This window comes from Psammomys obesus, unplaced genomic scaffold (genome assembly GCF_907164565.1).
Source record: "Psammomys obesus unplaced genomic scaffold, mPsaObe1.curated_primary_1811, whole genome shotgun sequence".
Lineage (NCBI taxonomy): Eukaryota > Metazoa > Chordata > Mammalia > Rodentia > Muridae > Psammomys > Psammomys obesus.
Genome location: NW_026595981.1, coordinates 2305475 through 2326759, shown reverse-complemented (window position 1 = coordinate 2326759; position 21285 = coordinate 2305475). Strand labels below are relative to the sequence as shown.

The following is a 21285-nucleotide window of genomic DNA, read 5'->3' as shown; positions in this document are numbered from 1 at the left end:
GCCCCGGCCCCGCACCGCCCAGGCTCCGCCCCCGCCGCGGCGCTCCGCGCGCCCGAGCCCACCGTGCGGCTGCTGACCGCGCTCCCGGCGCCTGCGGCCCGAGGCTCCCGCCCCCGCGGCTGGGCGGCCGCTTACGTCAGGGAGGCGAAACCCAGAAGAAGAGGAAAAAAAAAAAAAAAAAACGGCACGAGGGCGGAAGGGGAAAAACTTTTTTTTTTTTCTCCTTCAGGCACTGAAGCGAGGGACGGGAGACTGCGACACAGCGCGCGCTTCCGAGGAGCTCCAGGCGCCGAGGAGCCGGGCCCGGGAGGCCCGACGGCGCGGCCAGCATGTGGGACCCGCAGGAGTTCGAGCGCCACTGGCAGGCCGAGTTCCCCGGGGAGGAGGCCCCGGTCATGAGGCTGGAGTCGGTGCCGGACATGGAGCGCGAGCTCGAACGTTGCAAACTCAACCTGAAGCGGCTGCAACAGGTGTTGGCCGAGGAGAAGTTCAAAGTCGGCTACCTGCAGGCGGCCCTGGCTGGGGAGAAGACGGACCCACGGGGAGGGCGGCCGGAGGGCGGGGACGGCGGCGGCGGGAGCCGGGGAGCCTCCGCGGAGGAGCCAGCCGGAGCCGAGCGCGCGCCGCCGCCGCAGCCGCCGCCGCCGCCGCGCGAGGACCGGGGCGCCCCGGCCTCCCCAGGCCCCGCGCGCCCGGCCCCGGAGGTGGCCACGCCGCCCCCCGACGCGTGCCTGGACCTCCCCGCCTGGCCCGGGGCGGTGGAGGGAGGGGGCGCCGTGCGCAGCCTGACCGCCGCCATCCACCAGCAGCTCGTGCAGCCTCGCCTGCTCTTCAGGCTCCGCGAGGACGGTGCGCTCGGCGGCCGCGATGGCCCCGGCCCCGGTGGCCCCGGAGAGGACCGGCCCTCCGGGGGCCGCGCGGGGCGGGGCTCGGACGAGGGCGAACCGGACGCCTCGGGTGGCGATGACGGAGGCGACTGCAGTGACCACGACTTTGAGATGGTGGATTTGAATGAGAAATTCGTCCTGGGCCACCTACTTGTGGCCCCCTGCCGGTTTGGGAGCCGCGACGAGGCCGAGAGGCCGGCGCGGCCGTGCAGCCCCCACCGCTGGATGCACCTGATCTCCGGAGGCTGGCGGCACCACCGGCGGCGGAGCCGGGACCTGGACCAGCTGGAGGCGGACGAGGAGCCCCCCAGGCGCGGGGCGCGGGAGCACCTCGCCCAGTGGGGGCGCAAGAGGTTCCTGCGCTTGCCGGACCGGGATTCGCCCAGTCACAGCTCGCCGGAGAGAGGCAGCGACTGCAGCCACAACAGCTCCGACCACGAAGACGCCTTCTCCGCAGGTAGGCGCGCCCCCACACTAGGCACTCCTGGCTGACCCATTCTGCCGGTTGCCGGCACCCCGCCACCGAAGACCCTGGTGGCCCTTTTAGCCCTAGGCAGTTGGGAAGAAGGGAGAATGGGCCTTTTTTTTTCACTGTAAAGCCATCTTGTGGAACGCAAAAGAAGGCGTGCGAAGTGAATTGGGGGTTCGGGCGAGTTTATGAAAATAGGCATGGTGGCTGTGCCGGGGATCATGGGATGGCGCATTTGCCCAGACCTCGGCAGGAGCCCTCACTCTTCACTGGTCCTCCATCCAGAGTCTCTGATGAAGCTGTAGAAGTTCCCATTTCCTGGGATTTCTTAGTCTTTCTCTCCACAGTGTTCCGAAGTTCTATTGCATTTTCTCCAGCATGAATCTCATGCGGCGGGCCCAGTGCTCCTCCTCGCTGACCCTTCTTTTCGAGAAGGCTGCTCTGGGGTCTGTAGGCTTCCCAGGAGCCCGGGGAGGTCAAGGCTTGGAGTCCTCAGGTTCCGAGCTGTCCTGGTTCCTAGAGAGCCTGTTTGATCCAGTGCCTCACCTGATTATACAGGAAACGGAAGCCCAGCTGTGTTCCAGCAGGTGTGCTGGGGTCTTCTGTCCTTTGCTCCCTCTCCAATCTGCCCTCTTCCTTGAGGACAGGGTCTGGTCTCAGTTGTCTTCGAATCCCCCTGTGTCCTCACATTGCTCAATAAACCATGTCTAAACTGGCGAGCAACTGCCTTGGATTTGGAAGGCTACCCAGCTCTTCAGCGGGCAGGAAGTTAGAAACAGGTAAAGAGAAAGAGTTAGCGGGGCCGAGGGATGGCATGCCACCGCCCCTTTGCTTGTCATGTCCCCGCAGGCATGCGGAAGGTATACATTGGTGTCTGCTGTGAGTTGCAGCCAGGAACTTCAGACGCCTTCTTGCTCCGTGACCGGGGGGGGGGTGGGAGGGGACACATCAGTGATTCTGGGATTGTTCCAGAATCTCCATTATTGGGTCGTATCTGGGTGAGTTTGCATTTGAATGAAAAACTGCCCACTCGGCTAAAAGCACATGTGGAAGATCCATCAAGTCATCTGTTTTGATCAATTACACTTATTCATTAGCAGATATTTTGGCCGCTTTCCCCATAGGTAATGCTTCTGCCGCCCCTGCCAGCAATCCTTTTTTATGTTTCCCCTTTGATGTAAAGCAAGAGCTGGCGATTTACCCCTGCTGCCAAGTTTCAGATGCCCTCCTCGGAGGCTAACGTCGCCCCAGGCGCTCTATGGCTGGCACCTGTCCCGTTGCTCCCCAGTCCGGCATCAGTCGCCTGTCGGGTTTGCTCAGTGCTCCGGATTTTCCCCAGGAGTGACTGTTACTTCTGCAGGCAGGCCCTTCCGCAGCACCTTCATGCACGGGCTTGGGGCTAACTACGAAGGTGCTCTGCCGGGTAGGTGAGGGGTGCAAAGATTCTCTTTCCTCTGGGCTGAGGTTCCAGCCGGAGCCCAAGGTCTGCCAGCAGTGTGTCAGACTAGCTGTGACCCACTGTAGGCTAGGTGTGTCCACACCAAAATCCCTTCTAGGCTCCCTTCAGGGCAAACTTGTATAGGAATCCCCCCACACACACACACCTGCAGGTGGAGATCCTGCCTTCTCTATCCAAAACCTCAGGGAGGCCTCGCTAGAGAAGATACACACGTGCAGGCTCATGTGCACCATAGGCGGTGACACATGTACACGCACGCGCAGCTCAGTGCACTCCAGCAGTCATTACCAGGAGGCTTTATTTATTCATTCATTCATTCATTTATTTAATGTACTTCGGAACAGTTTGCAGGCAGCAGGAGCTTTGTGAGGTCACCCTGGCGTGCTTTTCCTGTAGTTCTCATTATATTAACTCCTCAGACACCACTGTTTGGTATATGGATCCATATCTCTCCCTGGTGAACTGGAGGAGAACAGGAACTTTTTGTGTCTTCATTTGTACAAGCAGGTCTATGACTGCTATGTTCTCACATTTATTTGTGTGTGTATGCAGAATTGCATGTGTCACAGTGCATGTGTGAAGGTCAGGGGATGACCTCTGTGGGCTAATTCTCCGATTTCCACATGGGGGTCCCAAAGATAGAAGTCAGATCCTCAGGCTTGGTGACAAATGTCCAAGTCTGCTAAGCCACCTCACTGGCCAAAATGATGTGTTTATGATTTTTTTTTTTTTGTCCTTTGGCTGTTGTTTGTTGTGTAGCTCTGTCTGGTCTGAACTCACTCCATAGACCAGATGAGCCTCCGACTCACAGTGGTCTGATTGCTTTTGCCTACTGAGTTCTGGGCTTAGAGGTGTGCGCCACCATGTCTGGCCCCAAGAGTGATGTATTTGTAATAGGACAGACTAGAACAGAAAAGGGGGGGTGTAGTTCAAGGACAGAACACACTCTTAGCATGCTCAAGGCCCTGGAAAAAGAAAAAAAAAAAGAACGGGAGAAGGAAACATGAGAAAGCATTGCACATGGATAGTATTTTGTTTCAGTGACATACAATTTGTATGCCAGGGGTGATGGCACACACTTGTAATCCCAGCACTCCAGAAGATGGAAAGTTCCTGGTTAGCCTAGGATACGAATAAGGCCGTATCTAGAAAACAAAGCCACGGTCTCTGAATCTCGGTGCTTGTGTGACGGTGGAAGAAGTTATTTGACGTTTCTGTGGCTTACTTTCTCCATCAGTAAAATGGGACTTCCTCATATTGTTGAGTAAATGCGTGCCAGCTCTCAGGAGCTTTGAACATGTCTGGGAATGTGGTAAACATGTGAATACATGTGCTAACTAGTGCTATAGGCTGTGTTCTTCAAATCGGCTCTACAAAACTTCCTACCTCCAAAGTATTCTGGATCACAGATGGTTTGGTTGTTATAGGGCATCTTTGTTTCCCTAGCACAAATGTGGCCCTTTCTAGAAGCTTCCAGGCAACAGGGCAGGAGCAGGGCAGAGCATTAATCTTGGTTTATGAGGCTCTTTGGATTGGCCCTATGTGTTATTTCTCCGTCTTTACCAGTGACCGCATGCCATATCTGTATCCAGAGGGCATAGCTGTAAGGCAGATTTTATTGGATGATATAGCAGGCTTTGGCTTAGCCACAGTTTTAAGGACTGTAACATACCAAAAAACCAAAGGGCTCTCCTCCATGGAAAAGGGACATTTTCTACTAAGCAAAGAGCAGATCCATAACCCTATCTTCTTCGGGGTTTCTCTTCACACCTGAGAATAAAATCAGAGGTTAATTAACAGGCGTGCTAGCTCACTTTAGGCATCTTTCCTTGATCGTCTCTATTGCTTTGATGGGGTTGAGGGAAGTCTAGCCCATGAGGGTAGCCCAAGCTAACCTGGTTAGCCCTGGGAGTGTGGGATGGGGCAAAGGTGTGACTGGAGGGAGGGACAGAGAGAATCTGATGTGTTGGGTCATATGTTAGACCTGAGTCTTCCTGGGGTCACTCTCACTGGATGTGAGGCCCTGCTCGAGTCTCCGGCCTTCCCAGGTCTCCGCCTGTGTTCCACAGGCAGCAATGGCAAGAATGGCACTCACTTGGCCTACTTTTGCCAGCCTCTGTTTCGAACTTTAGCCCTAGTTATTAGTTTATGACATACAGCCTTATGAGACAGTAACCACTATTGTTTTCACTTTATTTTAAATATGTGAGTCTTGGGGCTTGGAAAGCTTAAAGGACCCTCCACCAGTCATCCAGTTTACAAAAGGAGTAGAGAGGATTTGAACCCAGGCAGTCTGGTTCACAAGTCCATTGCTTTCAAACAAATTCTAAGCTTCCTGCTGCAAGTTTTAGTATGTACCTCCCAGGACAGTTGTGAAGACTGACTTCAGGAAACTAGGAAGTTATTTAGATGAGTTAATAGCACATCTGGCTTATCATGACCTTGAAGTTCATGCATGTCTTTGTTATTGTAGCTTTCATCATCACTGAAATCCCTATCAGACTCCAGAGAATCAGGGTTGCCACCTACCTATGGGGCTTCTGTGAACTGGGCCTCATAAGGAGCAGGTCACATGCTGGATTTCAGGCTTGCCCTCAGTGGCCAGCCAGCCCTGGCACATATAGCTGAATATCCTCAGGTGGAGGCTGGTGTTTCCTTTGTGTGCTGGCATGCTGCACCATCCCTGCCACAGAGCGGAGGGATCTGTCCTCAGGGTGCACCCTTCCCTTCCGCAGCCCGTGGTTTTCCCTGTCTACTGCCTGTGGACACAAATGCTGCCCTCTAAAGAAGCTCAGAGGTGGCTTTTCCAAGTCCAGCATCCTTTTGACTGTCAGAAACTATTCATCTGATATTCTGGCTTCAGTTCAAACACCAACCTAAACATCATTAATATTTTAAATAGGTGGCATTTCCTTCTTGCTTAAACTTTGGTCAGTGGAGGTGAGTTCTCTCCACACACTCTTCCTTTGCCTCTGATAGGGGGGGTTGAACCCAGGGCCTTGTACATACTAAAGAAGCTCTATACCACTGAGTTATAGCCCAACCCCAGTACTCTCTATTTTTCTACTTTTGTTGGCCCTTGGCTGGCCATCCATCCATCCATCCATCCATCCACCTATCCATCCATCCATCCATCCATCCATCCATCCATCCATCCGTCCATCTGTCCTACTCAGCAAGCATTTATCATGGCACGCTTCATGCAAGCTGTATTCAGGACTGAGGCTGCTCAGGTTGGTGGCCCGCCCTCATCGTTTATACTGTCCTTTTGCTGGGTAGAAACCTTGATTTTTTTTCTTTTTCGATAAAGAAACACCTCTCTAATGGGTGACGGCTGTTAAGTCCTGAGTAAGGAACCAGATACAATGGCACACGCCCGTAATCCCAACACTTGGGAGGCTAAGCAGGAGGATCATGAGTCTGGGGCTGCCATGGTGAGCATATATCATAAAAAGAAAAAAAAAATCTCAATAAGAAATGTGAGCTGGAGAGACGGCTTAGTGCTTGCACCTGACTCTGGAGACCTGAAGATCCGCATTTGATCCCACGGAAAGGTGGAAGGAGAGAGCCAGCTTCACAGAGTTGTCCTATGATCTCCACGTATATTCCATGGCATGAACTCCACCCCGATAACAAAGTAAAGCACATTTAAAAGGAGCCTAGACTGGCAGAAAATCCCAAGATGAACTGTGCTCCTGTCTACCCTGGACCCTAAAAGCAACCTTAGGTTCATGTTCTGGACCCCAAGGAGGACTTAGGAGTCAGATCTGGGCTGCTCCCCTTGTGTCCACAATCTTTTCCAGGAATCTAATCAGAGGACACTAGAGCTGTAGTCTGTTGGAGACCAGGCGACAGAGCGACAGGCCACCCCTGCAGTTGGCAGTGGCTGTCCCTCCTTACAGGTGCCCAGCTGAGGCTCAGAAGGAGCCAAGCAGAGCTGTGTAGAAAGCTTCAGATCTGGCTCTGGAATGTGGCTCTGTCCACAGAGCTGGCACAAAGCATCCTGCCTGCAGTACATGCTGGGCCAGCTGTTCAGGGCCTGGTCTCCTCCTCATTTTTCTTTTTTTTTTTTTTTTTTTTTTGAGACAGGGTTTCTCTGTATAGCCCTGGCTATGCTGGAACTTGCTCTCTAGACCAGGCTGGCCTTGAACTCATAGATCCCGCAGCCCCTGCTCTGTGAGTGCTGGGATTAAAGGTGTGAGGCACCACCGTCCAGCTCGGGGCCTGGTTTCTATACCTGGAGGCCTGGCCGTTGGGTTCGGCTGGCTTCTGATGGAGACCTTTTATTTTTAATCTTCATGGAAAATGCATTTCCTGCTGCATGCTCATGTTACATTACTCATTTGTAATCTGATGGTCTCTGTCTCACACACACACTTTCCGGCAATGACTAATGAGATTGTTGCTCTGGGAAGGACTCCTTTTTAGTGGAAGCTGTGATAAAATAATGCCGTTCTAGCCCCTGTCCTGGAGAGATAGTAAGGAAACCATTTGATGGCAGGTATGGTGGCGCGTGCCTGCGGGGCCTGCGGTGCCTGCGGTGCGCGGGTGGGAGGGTCGGAGCGCCTGGCCAGCCTGTGCTGTGACGTGAACGCTGCCTCCACGACGGAGCTGCTCGAGACGCACACACTGGTGGTGTGTTATGCCTCACTGGTGGCCAAAGCTGACCCGAGTCACCGGCTTTCCAGGACTTGTCCCCTCCCCCCGCTCACCGCCACCATCCTCCCTTTGTCCTCAGTAGCTGGCTCAGATCGGCATCCCCGGGTGATCGCGCTGGTCTAGCTGATTTTCTTCTGGTCAGTAGCAGTTTTGTATTTGCCCCTAGACCAGTGGTTCTCAACCTGTGGGTCCAGACCCCTGGCGGGTCGTACGTATATCAGAGACCCCTCGGATTAGATGTCTACACGATTCACAGCAGTAGCAAAAGTTACAGTTAGGAAGCGGCGATGGAATAGTTTTATGGCTGCGGTCACCACAGCCTGAGGAACTGTATTAAAGGGTCACGGCGTTCGGAAGGTCAAGAACCACTGGCCCCGATCTTTCTGTCCCACATTAGGATTCTCATGTATTTTCCTGACTTTTTTATATATATTGATGTATATGTAATAATATGTATATGTAATAGCAGCACATACACGCACACACGTTTGTGCATGCCTGGCGCTCATAGAGTCGGGAGAGGAGTTGTAGTTGAGGACTGCTGTGAACCACCACGTGGGGGCTGGGAACTGAACCCCAGGCCTCTGTCAGAGCAGTACGTGCTCTTAACTACTGAGCCCTCTCTTCAGACCCCACTTTCCTGCCTTTAAATAATGGTATAGACATTTTCTCTTAGGACTGGAGAGATGGAACATTAAAAAACAAAAAGCCTTGAAATCTTAAAAAATACCTTAAACAACAACACCACAAAGGAACCCGTTTCTCGTGTCTGGACAGCAGAGAGGGACACAGGGTTGGTATACTTCCCTGGGGTGGCGTTCTGACTTCCTCAGGGCTTCGGCCTCTCTTCTGTGAGACGGAGGTGGCGATGATAGCATATCCTAGACTTGTTGTGAAGCCTTAACTAGAAAATGTATGGAAATCAGCCAGCGAGGGGGTGGGGAGGGGGCGGTTAGCGGCTCTTAGATGGTTACGGTAACTGTTAAGCCCACAGATTTTCCTTTACATCTTCTTTCTATTCCTCCCTTCCCTCCCTGCCTCCTTCCCTCTCTCCCTCTTTTCCTTTCAAGTTGGACGTGGAGGCCGAGCCTGGTGCATGCTGGGCGAACACTCTATCACGGAGCCACACCCCCTGTTTTCATTGTCTCGTAACTCTCACACCCATGTCGTTTTGTCATGCTCAGTCCATAATATGTTGTTCCTTCAGAGGAGACTAGTTTTCTTGGTTGTGGTCCCCGGTCCTTTTGCTCTTTCCCCAAATATCTGAAAAGGGACCAGCTGGGGTTTCTGTGATTTCTGTTCTTCTCTACCTCCTTAAGCTGACATTCTTGTTGCGTGCCTTCTCATGTGCTCTTTCTGCCGTTTGTAGTGCATGCCCTACAATTCCCCAAATCCCCACGTCAATCGTTTTAGGCCTGACTCTTCCATAGAACCTGTACTGGTTAAGATATGCTATAGAGGACAAAGTCTTAAATTAGTACTTAACCAAGATGAGAGTTTTATTTACCTCTTATGTGAAAGAACTTCAGAGGTAAACAGTCTAGAGACAGCTGGTGACTGTATAATTCATCAGGGATTCAGACTTTTTTGATATTTTTTTTTTTGTATCATGGCCCAGAATGGCTGCTGGAGATCCAGCCATCACATTTATGCTTTAGGCAGGAATTTTAAGAACAGGGTGACGGGCAGTTGTTAGATCTGCAGTTTGAGACACTTTCCTAGAAACCTCTGTTGACAGTTTCTGTTTTCAATCCCATTAGTCACCTCCAGCTACCAGGAGGGCTGGGAAATAGAGTACTTTATATGGGCACACAGCCCTCTCAAGTCAAATGGGGTCTCTGTTACAAGGAAGAAATGGAAGAATGGACAGTGAGTGGGCAGCCAGCGGCTTCTGGCACGAGCCTTTCCAACTACTGCGTCCCGTCTGCGGTTCTCGGAGTGAGCCCACAGTGCTCGATTGTGTGTATTATCGTGCCATCTATTAACTCATTGACCCGGTGGACAAACGACAACGGGGCCCCCTCTCTGCAAGGCACGATGCCGGTTGTGTTCTGAAGCACCGCTTGCTCGCTCAGCTTGCAGGGACCGCATCTTCCCCGAGGCTGAGCAGAGGGCAGGCACTGGAAAAGCACCCACAAGTGAGAAGCTCAGGGTGGAGGACAGACACAGCAAAGAGCAAACAGAAATGACGACAAAAACCTCCCGGCTTCCCTCCTGCCTGCTCTGTGCTGGGAACTTCTGGCGTTGGGGGCGCCTTCTGCCCTTAAAGGTGGATGTGAACGTCTCCAGGCGCCCTGCTGCGCTGCCGCCGGTTGTCTTCTTTAGACGCTGAGCCCTGTTTGCACACCAAACAAGAATCATGGGGCGCCTCTCTGCCACCTGCTCCCCTCACCACTGTTTTCTGCAGCGCTTCTGCACCCAGTCGCCTCAGAGAAGCTCTGCAGTGAGAGGCGGCTTCCTCTCCCACCCTGCCCTCCTGTTTGACTCCTGCTCTCATCGGCCTGAGACTAGACTGTCTGAAGGGAGCTTGCCTGGAGCGCAGCGCCCACCTCGTGATTGCCGAGCAGAAGATAGCTGCGAAGGCTCGTTGGCACCGAGGAGAGAAGGAAATATATATATATATTCTGTGCCCTGGATGAGAGAGGTGGCCGAGATGAGTTCACCAGCCAGCCCAAGATGTCTCAGTGCCGTGACTCGTCTTTTTATCTATCAAGGATTCATGTATTATTAAGTTGGCCTCTTGAATGCATTCGGTGATGGGTTCTAGAACATTCACAACACTGGCCATTACCACGACATTTTGCTCTAACTTCAGAGGCTGCCTCCCTACCCCCACCCACGGAGCACGTGGGGACATTTTGAGCACAGGCTCAAAACTCAAACCCCGCCCTCCCACTTCCTCACTTGCCATGTGCACTGATTTAACATATGTGAAGCTGGTCTGAAGCTGGGGCTGTCGTTCAGTTGGCAGAGTGCCTAAAACATTTGCAAGGGAGAGGCAGAGGCAGGTGGCTCTCTGAGTCTGAGGCCAGCCTGGTCTACCGAGCAAGTTCCAGGACAGCCAGGGCTACACAGAGAGACCCTATCTCTAAAAACAAAGCAAACAAACAAAAAAAGAAAGAGAGAGAGTCCTCACATTCACAAGCCTCTGCGTTCTCTTCCCAGCACTGGATAAATGTCACTGGAGCCTGTGCCGGAGCCCTAAGGAGGTGGAGTCTGGAGGATCAGAATTTCAAGGTCTTCCTAGGCTACACAGTGTTTGAGGCCACATTGAACTACAAGAGGTTCTGTCTCAAGAAAAAATAATAAAATAACCCTGAGATGTGGGGAAGCATACACACGCGCACACACACACACACACACACACACACACACACACACACACACATATACAGGGCTGCTGTTGGAGGTCTGGAAAGATGGGTCAGCGGAGGACACGAGTTTGATTCCTAGCAGCCACATGAGGTGGCTTACAACCACCGGTAACCCCAGTTCCAGGGGATCCCCCTGAACTCACATGTGCATGTATCTTTTACCCCAAACACACACAATTAAAAATAAAATTACTAATTTTAAGGGGGGGCTGTTGGCATCATTTGTCACCCATTACTGCAGACCCTGGGACCCCTTTCTGCTGCGTGGGAGCCTTAACTATCGGGGGGGGGGGCTCCGGCCCTCCCTCCCTCCCTGTGCTTCAGGCTTGGAGCAGGAGTTACAGTGCCCCAACCTGAGCTTCCCCAACACTGGTCCTGTCAGGCTGATGGGGGACCTTGTTCTGACCTGTGCTTTGTTTCTTAGCCTCAGGATATCATAGTGCCTGGCCACAGGGGAGGTGCTCAGTGAATGTTTACGAGTAGCTAGAGGTCGCTCACCCCACCCAGACCAACTCAGGGACCAACTGGTTTGTCTCTAGTCTTTCCTCACCAGCCTCAAGTTACATTTCACATTAAAGATAAGTGGTTGCTCTATGCTCCTAAGTCAAAATTTGCACATTTATTCACAATCTGTAACTCTCCACACACACTGAGTAAGCTCTCGGTTTTTTACAAGGCTATCCCTTCATCCAGGCACACTTTCTGCTTCAGCACTGTTGAACTTGTGTAGCTTCCCCAAGAGCAAGCATACCCTTCTCTCTCTGCCTTTGTCCAGACTGACCCTCTGTCTCACCTTTAGGATAGATTTTCATCCATCCTTCAAGCCTAAGCTAGGGAGCCCCCTGCTCTGTGCCATCAGTTCTGTCTCCTCCATGTGGAATGAGGACTTGGCTCTCAGTTGAGAGTGCATTTGGGGAGCTGGCCAGATGGCTCAGCAGGTACCCCAGCGGCTCTTGCAGAGGACAGAGGTTTGAGTTCCAGCACTGGCATGGCGGCTCTGTAACTTCATGTCTAAGGCATCCAGTACTTTCTTCTGGCCCTCACACGAACCAGGCATGCATGTGTACACAGAAGACATACATATGGGTGAAAAACACCCATACACATACCAAGTAACACAACACTTCCTTCTGCAGTGCTTACACTGTCCAGCCCTGCTCTTCCACAGCAGCCACGGCAGGCAAAACTGTGGTCCCCAAAGAGGCCCACAGACTAATTCCTGGACCGTTGTATATAACAAGAGACTTTGCTGATGAGGGTGAACTAGAGACGTGTGTGTGTGTGTGTGTGTGTGTGTGTGTGTGTGTGTGTGTTCCTGGAGGACCTGGGTGGGTCCAGGGTACTCGCAGGATCTTTATTTTATGTGTATGGGTGCTTTGTTTCTATAGATACAGATATAAATGTCTACATACACACATTACAGGTGTGTTGTGCTGGGGGAGGCTGTTCTTCAGAGGGCGCTGGATCCCTTGGAGTTACAGAAGGTTCAGAGCCATCACGTGGATGCTGGGAACTGAAGCCAGGTCCTCTGTAGGAGCAGCCAGTGAGCTTAACTGCTGAGCCGTCTCTAACCCCAGTCACAAAGATCTTACCCTACACTTGGAAGAGGGGGTTGGAGAGGTGAGGGAGATGCTCCTTTTTGCTGCTGATTTTGAATATGAAGAAATAAACGACTGGCCAAGAAACATGAGTGGCCTCTAGAAGCCACAGAATGAAAGGAAATGATGATTCCTCCATTCTCCAGAAAGGAATCTGTCCCTGCCAGAACCTCGGTGTTGGCCAGTCTTAGGCTAGCCTGGGCTACAGAATAATAACCACCTCAGGTTTCAAAGGTACAGAACTGTAAGGCACTAAGTTGGTGTTACTTTAAGTGTTATTCACTCCAGTGGCTTAATGAGCTAGGGATTTGTTTTCCTCTTGTGGGAGGATTGCTTGGTAGGTTAGAGTGGCTCAGCAGGGCCTTTCATTTCAGGTCCTCCCATTGTCTTGCAGTGGGAAACATTTGACCTCTTGCTTGTGACATCACAGTTTGAAATGTGTGTCTGCTGTATTACCTTGTGTGTGCTTGGGAGTTAGGGAGGAAAGGGAGCAAAGGACTCAAGCTAGTCATTCTAGCTGGTTGTCCCTGTAAGAATGGAGCCAAGTGCAGTCGTTTGTGTTCATAATCCTAGCATTAGGATTGACTTCAGTGAGTTCTGGATGTGCACAGGCCACAGAGTAAGACCTGTATCAAAACTAAATTAAAAAAGCAAGAACCTGCCGAGTGTAGTGGCATGTGCCTTTAATCTCGGCACTCAGGGATGCAGAGGCAGGCAGATCACTGTGGGTCTGTAGACCAGCCTGGTCTACAAAGTGTGTACAGGACAGCCAGGGCTACACAGAGAAACCCTGTCTTAAAACAACAACAACCACAGCAAAATACTATTCATGGAAGTCCTACCTGACAATTCTTACTGTCACACTTTAGGGCAAAGGTGGGTCACATGGCTGTCTTTAGCTGCAAAGGAGGCTGATCTGGAATTTTTGCCCTTCCGCCTCACCATGAAGGATGTTAGGGGAAAAGGAACAGTGAATGGCTTTTGGAAGATGGCTCTACCATCTTCCCCTGAACTTTGCACACTGATGTGTCAGGGTGGTTATGTGACTGTTGTTAAGTGCTTTGTCCACTCCTCTGTGCACAGGTCAGTTCTTTTAATTGCAGTATCCCCACCTCTTAGTCAGTACTGACATAATGTTTTTGTTGAACAAGTAGAAAAATGATTGTATTTTTTGGATGGGTGTGTATGTTCTGAGGTAGGGTCTCACTGTGTAGCCCAGGTTGGATTTTAACTCGAAACCCTGCTTCTTTATGCCTCCCTGGTGCTCGGATGGCAGGCCTTAGCTGACTGATCATATATTTTCAAGTGAGAATTTATTTTTAGTGAATTGATTTTATGTGTATGGGCGTTTTGTCTGCTTGTGTGTCTGTTGAGGCCTGAAGATGTTGAAGCCCTCAGAGTTACAGACAGTTGTGAGCCACCATGCTGTGAATGGAATCCTGATCCTCTAAGAGAGAGTAGTCAGTGCTCTTAACTGCTGGGGCATCTACCTAGACCTTGTTTTTTATTTTATTTTATTTTATTTTATTTTATTTTATTTTATTTTATTTTATTTTATTTTATTTTATTTTATTTTATTTTATGCATTATGGATGATGTGGTTTGAATGAGCTGTCGCCTATAAGTCTCAGGCACTTAAAAACTTGGTCTCCGTTTGGTGGCTGTTTGAGAAGGATCAGGAGACATTGGATCCCCTGAGATGGTATTATTGTGGGCTACTGTGTCAGTGCTGGGAATTGAACCCTAGTTCTCCGCAAGAACAGCCAGTACTCTTAATCACTGAGCCACCTCTCCAGCCCTTCAAGTGAGGATTTTGTGGAATTTGGACACCTTGGCAGGCTAGTGATCTTTAAGAATAAAAGGCCTTTTTACTTTTTCCCCATTTTCCTCCTCTTTCTCCTGCTCCTGTAGCTCAGGCCAGCCCCAAACTCTGCTGAGATCACAGCAATGTGACAACACTTTGCTTTATTACTGTTACCTTTTTCTTCATCTACATCTTTTTTTTTTTTTCCACTAAAGCGCTGTGGTGGACTTTTCTGTTTCATTCCTCCACCCTTCCCTTCCTTCCTCTTTTACTCTGTCCCTCCTTCCTTCCCACTTTCCTTCCTTTTCTTTCTTTCTTTTGACACTTCTTACTGTGTAGCCTTGGCTGGTCTGAAACATGCTATGTAGGTCAGTGTGGCCTTGGACACACAAAGATCTACTTTGGATCTGCCTCCTGAGTGCTAGGATGAAAGCTGTGCACTACCATGCCTGGTTTGTGGTGGATTTTTTTCTTGTTTTACCTTCTTCAGGCTTTACAGCTCCCAAGTTTCTGATTTATATGATGATTTCTGCCTTCAATACATTTATTGCAGTGTTAACTTGATGACCACCATACATTTGCACCTGGAGGTTTCCTTGAACTCTTGCCTGATATGAAGTGCTGTGATTACAGGCATTCCCCATACACTGATAGGCTCCTTGGTTGTTTGCATGTGTATGTAGGAGGTGAGCCTCACAAACGTAGAAAACAGTGTTAGAAGTAAATGGCTACATTGTTTTTCTCTTTCCCTTGCTACCCTCCTGAAGCCCATTCCCAGGGCCTTTCTTCTCTTTTGAAACAAGGTTTCCCTGTGTTGCTACTTTGTTATAAAGATGTTCTCAAACTCCTGGGCTCAAGACAGCCTCAGATTCCTAAGTGGCTGGGACTCAAGGCCAGTGCCACTGTGCCCCTTTTATTTTGCTGCATTCTCATTCAGTAATTTACTAGGACAATTTTAAAAGCCAACGGAGTATTCTGATAACTGTGTATGTGTATAAAATGTAACATTTTTGTTTTATTATTTTTCATATATTTTTTATGTATATGGTTGTTTTGCCTGCATATGTTTGTCTACTATGTGTGTGCCTGGTACCATGAGAGGTCAGAAGATGTTGGAACTGGAACTGGAGATGGTTTTGAGCTTCCATGTGGTTCTGGGAATTGAATCCTGGTCCCCTAGAAGGGCAGCCAACGCTCTTAACTTCTGAGCCGTCTCTAAGGCCCTGGTCTGAGTTTTAGTTATGTTGAAAGGGACCTTGCAAATTATAATGTCAAGGCCCTATGGCTCCAAGTCCAAAATCACGAGATCACATGCATGGTTTTAAGTTCTAGGATCATTTTCAGTGATCCTAGAACTTAAAACCATGCAAATCTATTCTGTGTGGCTTGGCAGGGGTCTGTTGGTGTATTGCTGGTTTGTGGGAGCGGAAGGCCTAGTTCTCATTTGCCCAGCTTGCTGAAAAGTATCATTTCCTTGGGAAAACCCTATACTTGCACGTGATGCAATGTAAGTGTTGGGGTCCCTGTCTGGTAGTTATATGTATGTATATTCTGAGATAGGATCTTGCTCTGCATTCCTGGCTGTCCTCCAGCTAGCAGGGATCCACTTGCTTCAGTTTCTGGGGTGCCAGGATTAAAGGTGTGCATTGCTACACCCATCATAGGAATTTTGGAACCATCGTGGGCAATGTTCTTACGTCATTATTTCTAGTCATAAAGAACAGACTTGTAAACAAAAGTATGGGACTGCTCCCTACAATACCATCCAAAGTGTATACTAACATATTTGTTTTTTGTTATTTTTTTGTCTCATTTACTATTAAACATCTATAACTCACTGACCTGAAGTTCTTTGAGATTTTGCTAGTGACCTTGGCCAACTGGAGAGGAGTCTACCCAGAGCTAGGGTTTTGTTGTTGTGTGTGTGTGTGTGTGTGTGGGTTAATAGTAGCTCCTCGTGTAGCTCAATTGGCCTTAAACTTGTTGTGCAGCCAAGGATGGCCTTGAGCTCCTGATCCTTCTGCTTGCTCCTCAGGAGTCCTGGGATTACCCTCCTGTGCCACCAGGCCTGCTTTTTGCAGAACTAGGGCTCTACCCCAGGGCTTCATGCATTCGAGGTAGAAGTTCTACCAGCTGAGTAGCATCTTCAGCCCTCACCACTGACTATTAATTTCTTTGGGCTGTAGGTCTGAGACAATGGGATTGGACTGGATGATTTTCCAGCCATAAATTTTATGAAATCCCCTGAATTAGACTCGGTAAGTAGCCGAGACTCTGAACCCTGTCTGGTGGAGCCTGGCTTTGAATCGGAGGAACTTGAGTGTTACGGTGTAGAGCTGAATGTCCCCCAAAGGTTCGTGTTTCGAGCCTTTGTTTCACAGACAGTGGAATGGGGATGCTGTGGCGCCTTTAAGGGGTGGGTGCTGGCTGGAGGAAGCAGTCACTGGAGGCTGGCCACTGGAGATTGTAACTGGACTCCTCCTCCTCCATAACCTGCTGCTTCTCGGTTACTATGAGCCCCTGTCGCCTTGGACTGAGGTGCTCCACCATGCCTTCCTGTGACGAGCTGCAACCCTCTGAAGCCATGAGCCAAGATAGATGGTCGCTAGTGTAACTAATACAGAGGCTCACAGCCAGGCCTTCCGTAGCCATTTGCAGGTTTGCTCCACTAAGTTACTTTACTTCTCTTTGAGATGTTTTCTTTCCTGAACAATAGGGGTGATTTTACCTCATTTTGGTGTTGTGAAAATTAAAGGAGGCCTGGGGATGTGGCTCCAAGAGGTAGGGGGCTTGCCTGACAGGGATGAGGCCATGAATTCAATTCCCAGGAACACACGCACACACACACACACCATACCACACCCACTTGGTTTAAAGAATAATGTACAAAAAGCAAGTGACACAGGGCTGTGCAAATGCAAACAGGCACTGGTATGACTCGAGGTTTGGGGCCATAGTACTTAAATGCACGTCCTAGCTCGCTCACATAATTGTTGTGTGACCTCGAGTGAGATTCTTGGCCTTTTTGTTCTTAGTGGACAAAGAACAAAAAGTTCTGTGGACCAAGGGAACCATCCTAAAATAAAATCAACGTCTAATTAACTTGGGTGAAGATTCTACAAATCAGTATGCATTTATACAGCGCTGTGGACAGTACCCGGTACAGGGTAGACACCCATTGCAGGCCATTTAGCCTTGTCACTGTTGTTACTAGTGTGTCCCTGAGCGGTGCTGAGATAGACCACAAGGGTGAAATATAGTATTATGCTCGGTACGTTGCCTGGTTGTATTCTTATTGAAACCTGAGGCTCCTGGAAATCCTGCACTTTGAATAATCTAGGAGCTGGAGCAATGAAGCATCCAATTACGGAGGCCTCTCAGCAGCCCGGCGAGGACGCTGAGAGGCCACAGGGCCTTGCTGGGCTGTGATCCTGGTGTGGAGAAAGCCCTGCTTTGTATGCAGCCGCCGTGGCTTCTCTTGGCTGCATAATTGTGCCTTTTGGTCTTATTTTAAAGCATCTTGAGGAATCTGCAGCCCACTCCCACTGACAGTAGTAAAAGCCACAGCATGTCACAGCTCTAATGAGTTTTGCCGATGCCCTCACGGCCCCACGGAGGCAACCAGACCAGAGCGGGCGCACCGTTTAAGCCAGCAGCCAGCACTCCCTTTGAACACAGACATCCCCACCAGAGTTCATGACAGGGCTCCCTGAGGTCCCCAGGATCTCCCACGCCTGTCTTTTTTGTCTTAGAGTTGCTTTCTGAGTGTGGGGCTTGTTGGTAACCTTTGTGGGCAGCAACACTAAAACAAATTAATTATTCGTATCAGTGGGCCTAAAGGAGATGCTGTTTGTTGAGGGAACTCCCTCTGCTCTCTAGACCCACAATCCCCACCAGGGACCTTTGGTCAGACAAGAGCCAGCTGTGACCATGCTCCAAGCCCAGGACCGTCTGATGACCTGCTCTGTCTGAACTGCAGAGGGTTAAAATAAAATGTTTCTTAAATGGGAGATTCTTTCCTGAACATACATATTTCCGTCTTTCTTGACATTTCATACATCAGGTTGACTAGATGGGATTTTGCCAGTTGCTCCGACCTTCTCCGTCAAACCCTCTCTCCACAGGCACTGAGGGTGTGGAAGGCCTGGCTTTGTGTCCTGCCCCTGCCTAACCCTGCTGTGTGACCAAAGACGAATTTCATAACTCCTGTGTCCTCACTTCCCTTCCCTAAAAAAATGGGGTTTATAATAGTTCACTTTATAAATATGTGGAAAGGAAATGGGTTAATGTCTATTTAGCCTGGCATGTACTAAGTGCCACTTAGATGTCAGTATCTGCCAGTGTTACACAGCTGTCTGGTTGCAGTTGGCATTTGAGGTTACATTCCTTGTGCTAAGGTTTTGGTTTTTTTTTCATAGAACACAAAAATGCCTTTCTTTCCTAGAGTGCCTCTGAGCTGGCTAATAAGCTTTTTCTCTGTCTCCTAGACTAGGCCTCAGACCTTGGAGTCTAACCGTTAGGTTACTGGAATATAATAATTGTGTTAGAGTAACACCATCTTAGGTAGCCTCAGTGTTCTAGAGGCAGAACCTCCTATCTGTATCTCTAGATATATAGGTAGATAGATAGCTGTAGGTTTTGAGGTTTATCTTAGTTTGCTTTCTGTTGCTGCGATAAAGACCATGACCAAAACAGCTGGGGGAAGAAAGGCTGTGTCTTCTCTTACACTTCCACATCACAGTCCACGATAGGAGGAAATCGGAGCAGTAACTCAAGGCAAGAACCTGGAGTCAGGACAAAGGCCACGAGGGAACGATGCTTATTGTCTTGCTCATGGCTTGCGCCTACCTTCCTGTAAGTCCTAGAACTACCTGCCCAGGGATGATACCAGCCAGAGTGAGCTGGGCCCTCCCTCATCAGTCACCGATGGAGAAAATTCCCGATAGACTTGTCTACAGGCCGGTTTGATGGAGGTAGTTCCTCCGCTAAGGGTCCCTCTTCTCAGATATATCTAGATTTGTATCAGGTTGACAAAAGTGGCCTGCACACCAGCCTTTGGAACTGTCTTATCTGGCCGCCTGTAGGCCCTGGTGATCTCAGCTTTCTGAGGACAATGGCAAACTCAGCTCTTCTGAGTTAGGGAGAGCACTGGGCATGAATTGGGTTCTGGCAATGTTTTCATTTTTCTAAGTGAGATCCATTTAGCCACTGTACATATATATTTTGCGCTAAACTTGGGCAGAAACATTATTTATTTTGAATGTTCTGTCTGTATATACACCTGCAGTAGACAGCAGTAGAAGGTATAGATGGTTGTGAGCCACCATGTGGGTGCTGGGAATTGAACTCAGGACCTCTGGAAGAGCAGTCAGAGCTCTTAACCACTGAGCCATCTCTCCAGCCCCAGGTAGAAACATTTAAAATAACAATTTCTATATCCAAGTCTTTTAGTATTCTATTTACCTTTATTATTTTGTTTTGAGACAGTGTCTTATGTAGTCTAATCTGACCATAAACTCACCATGTATCTGTCTCCCAAGTGCTGGAATTACAGGCCTGAACTGGTATTTTAGTCTTTGAGGGTCTTATCATATAGCCAGGACTAGCCTTGAACCTGTGACCTGAGTGCTGCCACCACAGCCAGAATAGATCTAATTTCTAATACCGGAGGCTTCGGGACTGCTAGGCCAGCATTCTACCATTGAGTCATATCTCCAGCTCCTACACGCATATCTCAAATCCCTGGCTCTTTTCTTCTTTTCAATTGCTTCTACCTTATAGACATTTTCAGCATTGGGCTTTGTTAAGGTAGGTAATTTAGACTTGTTGAAGAGTAATTTACATATTTCACTTAAGTCACCAGGGTGGATGGAGATTATTCATGAAAGGAAGGAAGGGAAAGAGGAAGGAAAGAAGAAAGGAAAGAAGGAAGGGGAGAGAGGGAGGGAGGGAGGAGAGGCAGACAGAGAAAAGGATGAGAGTGCCTAGTAATAAAATATACAGTAACATAGATTCCAAAAATTGCTGGAAGCCCCCCAATTTTATTTTAATTTTTGAGACAGGGTTTCATGCATTAGCCTGTTCTTGAACTCACAGCATAGCCAGGGCTGATCCTTCTGCCTCCACTGTACTGGGATTACAGGCGTGTACCACCATGCCTAACTCCGCTAGCTGATTGATGGGCTTTAGGCAGGGAAAGAGGTGGGGTACCTCACTTCATGGCTCTTGAAGATGGTAGGCACAGTGCTGCCAGCATGGGCAAGACAGAGCTTTGCCGTGGCATACAGGTAGCCTCTGCAAAGCTTGCACACAGGACAAAGAATGACCTTCAACCTCTGCCAACCCAATCCGAACTAAATCATATGTAGTCAATGAGACAGTGAAGGGGACCTTCACTCTTGCCTTGCTGATTGACTGACTGACTGACAGATGGACAGCTTTCTCTGTCCCCTAAATCATCACCTAGGGGCATCAACTCAGGCACCGTTTATTGAAAAAATAGTCAGAATCTGCAGTTTTATTTTTCTCTGGTTCCCAGACTGGCCTAACTCCCACCCCAACACATTATGAAATCATGGGCCTCCTTCCTTCTGGGCTGAAGCTCGTTGGAGAAAACTCTGTGCTCTCATCATCTGTAGTCAAGGATTTGTTGAGAGTTTTGTATTCCTTTAGTTGCCTGGCAAAAGATTAAAAAAAAAACCAACTCTCAAGTCAAAACCCCTATTCTGATTACCTGTCTGTATGCCTTGGTTTAACACCTGTTTTAGCCCGCCTTGCTGAAAGCTGTTAAAGGCAGGTGGTGACGCATGGTGGTCGCTGCAGTTCTGGAGCCAGACCGCCTGACAGCCAGGAGACTTATGTGTTTACTCATCTACAGGTTTGTCCTGAGACAGGCTGCCCTCACACTTACAGTGAGCCTCCTGACTCAGCCTGTGCGGCACCATGCCTGGCCTACAGTGTGCTGGGGACTGAACCCAGGGCTTCCTGTACGGTAGGCGCACACTCCTCCAATTGAGCCACATCTCCATCCTCAGT

General features: G+C 49.6%; 1 protein-coding gene across 1 annotated transcript in view; it reads left to right on the top strand.

Annotated features, from left to right (window-relative positions):
- The first annotated feature begins 223 nt into the window (after nucleotides 1–223).
- Abr (ABR activator of RhoGEF and GTPase) overlaps nucleotides 224–21285 on the top strand; it is a 182153-nt gene continuing 161091 nt past the window's right edge. The window contains exon 1 of the mRNA XM_055619944.1: nucleotides 224–1344. Within this exon, the coding sequence (XP_055475919.1) occupies nucleotides 330–1344 (1015 nt within the window). The 5' untranslated portion in view covers nucleotides 224–329. The remainder of the gene's footprint in view (nucleotides 1345–21285) is intronic.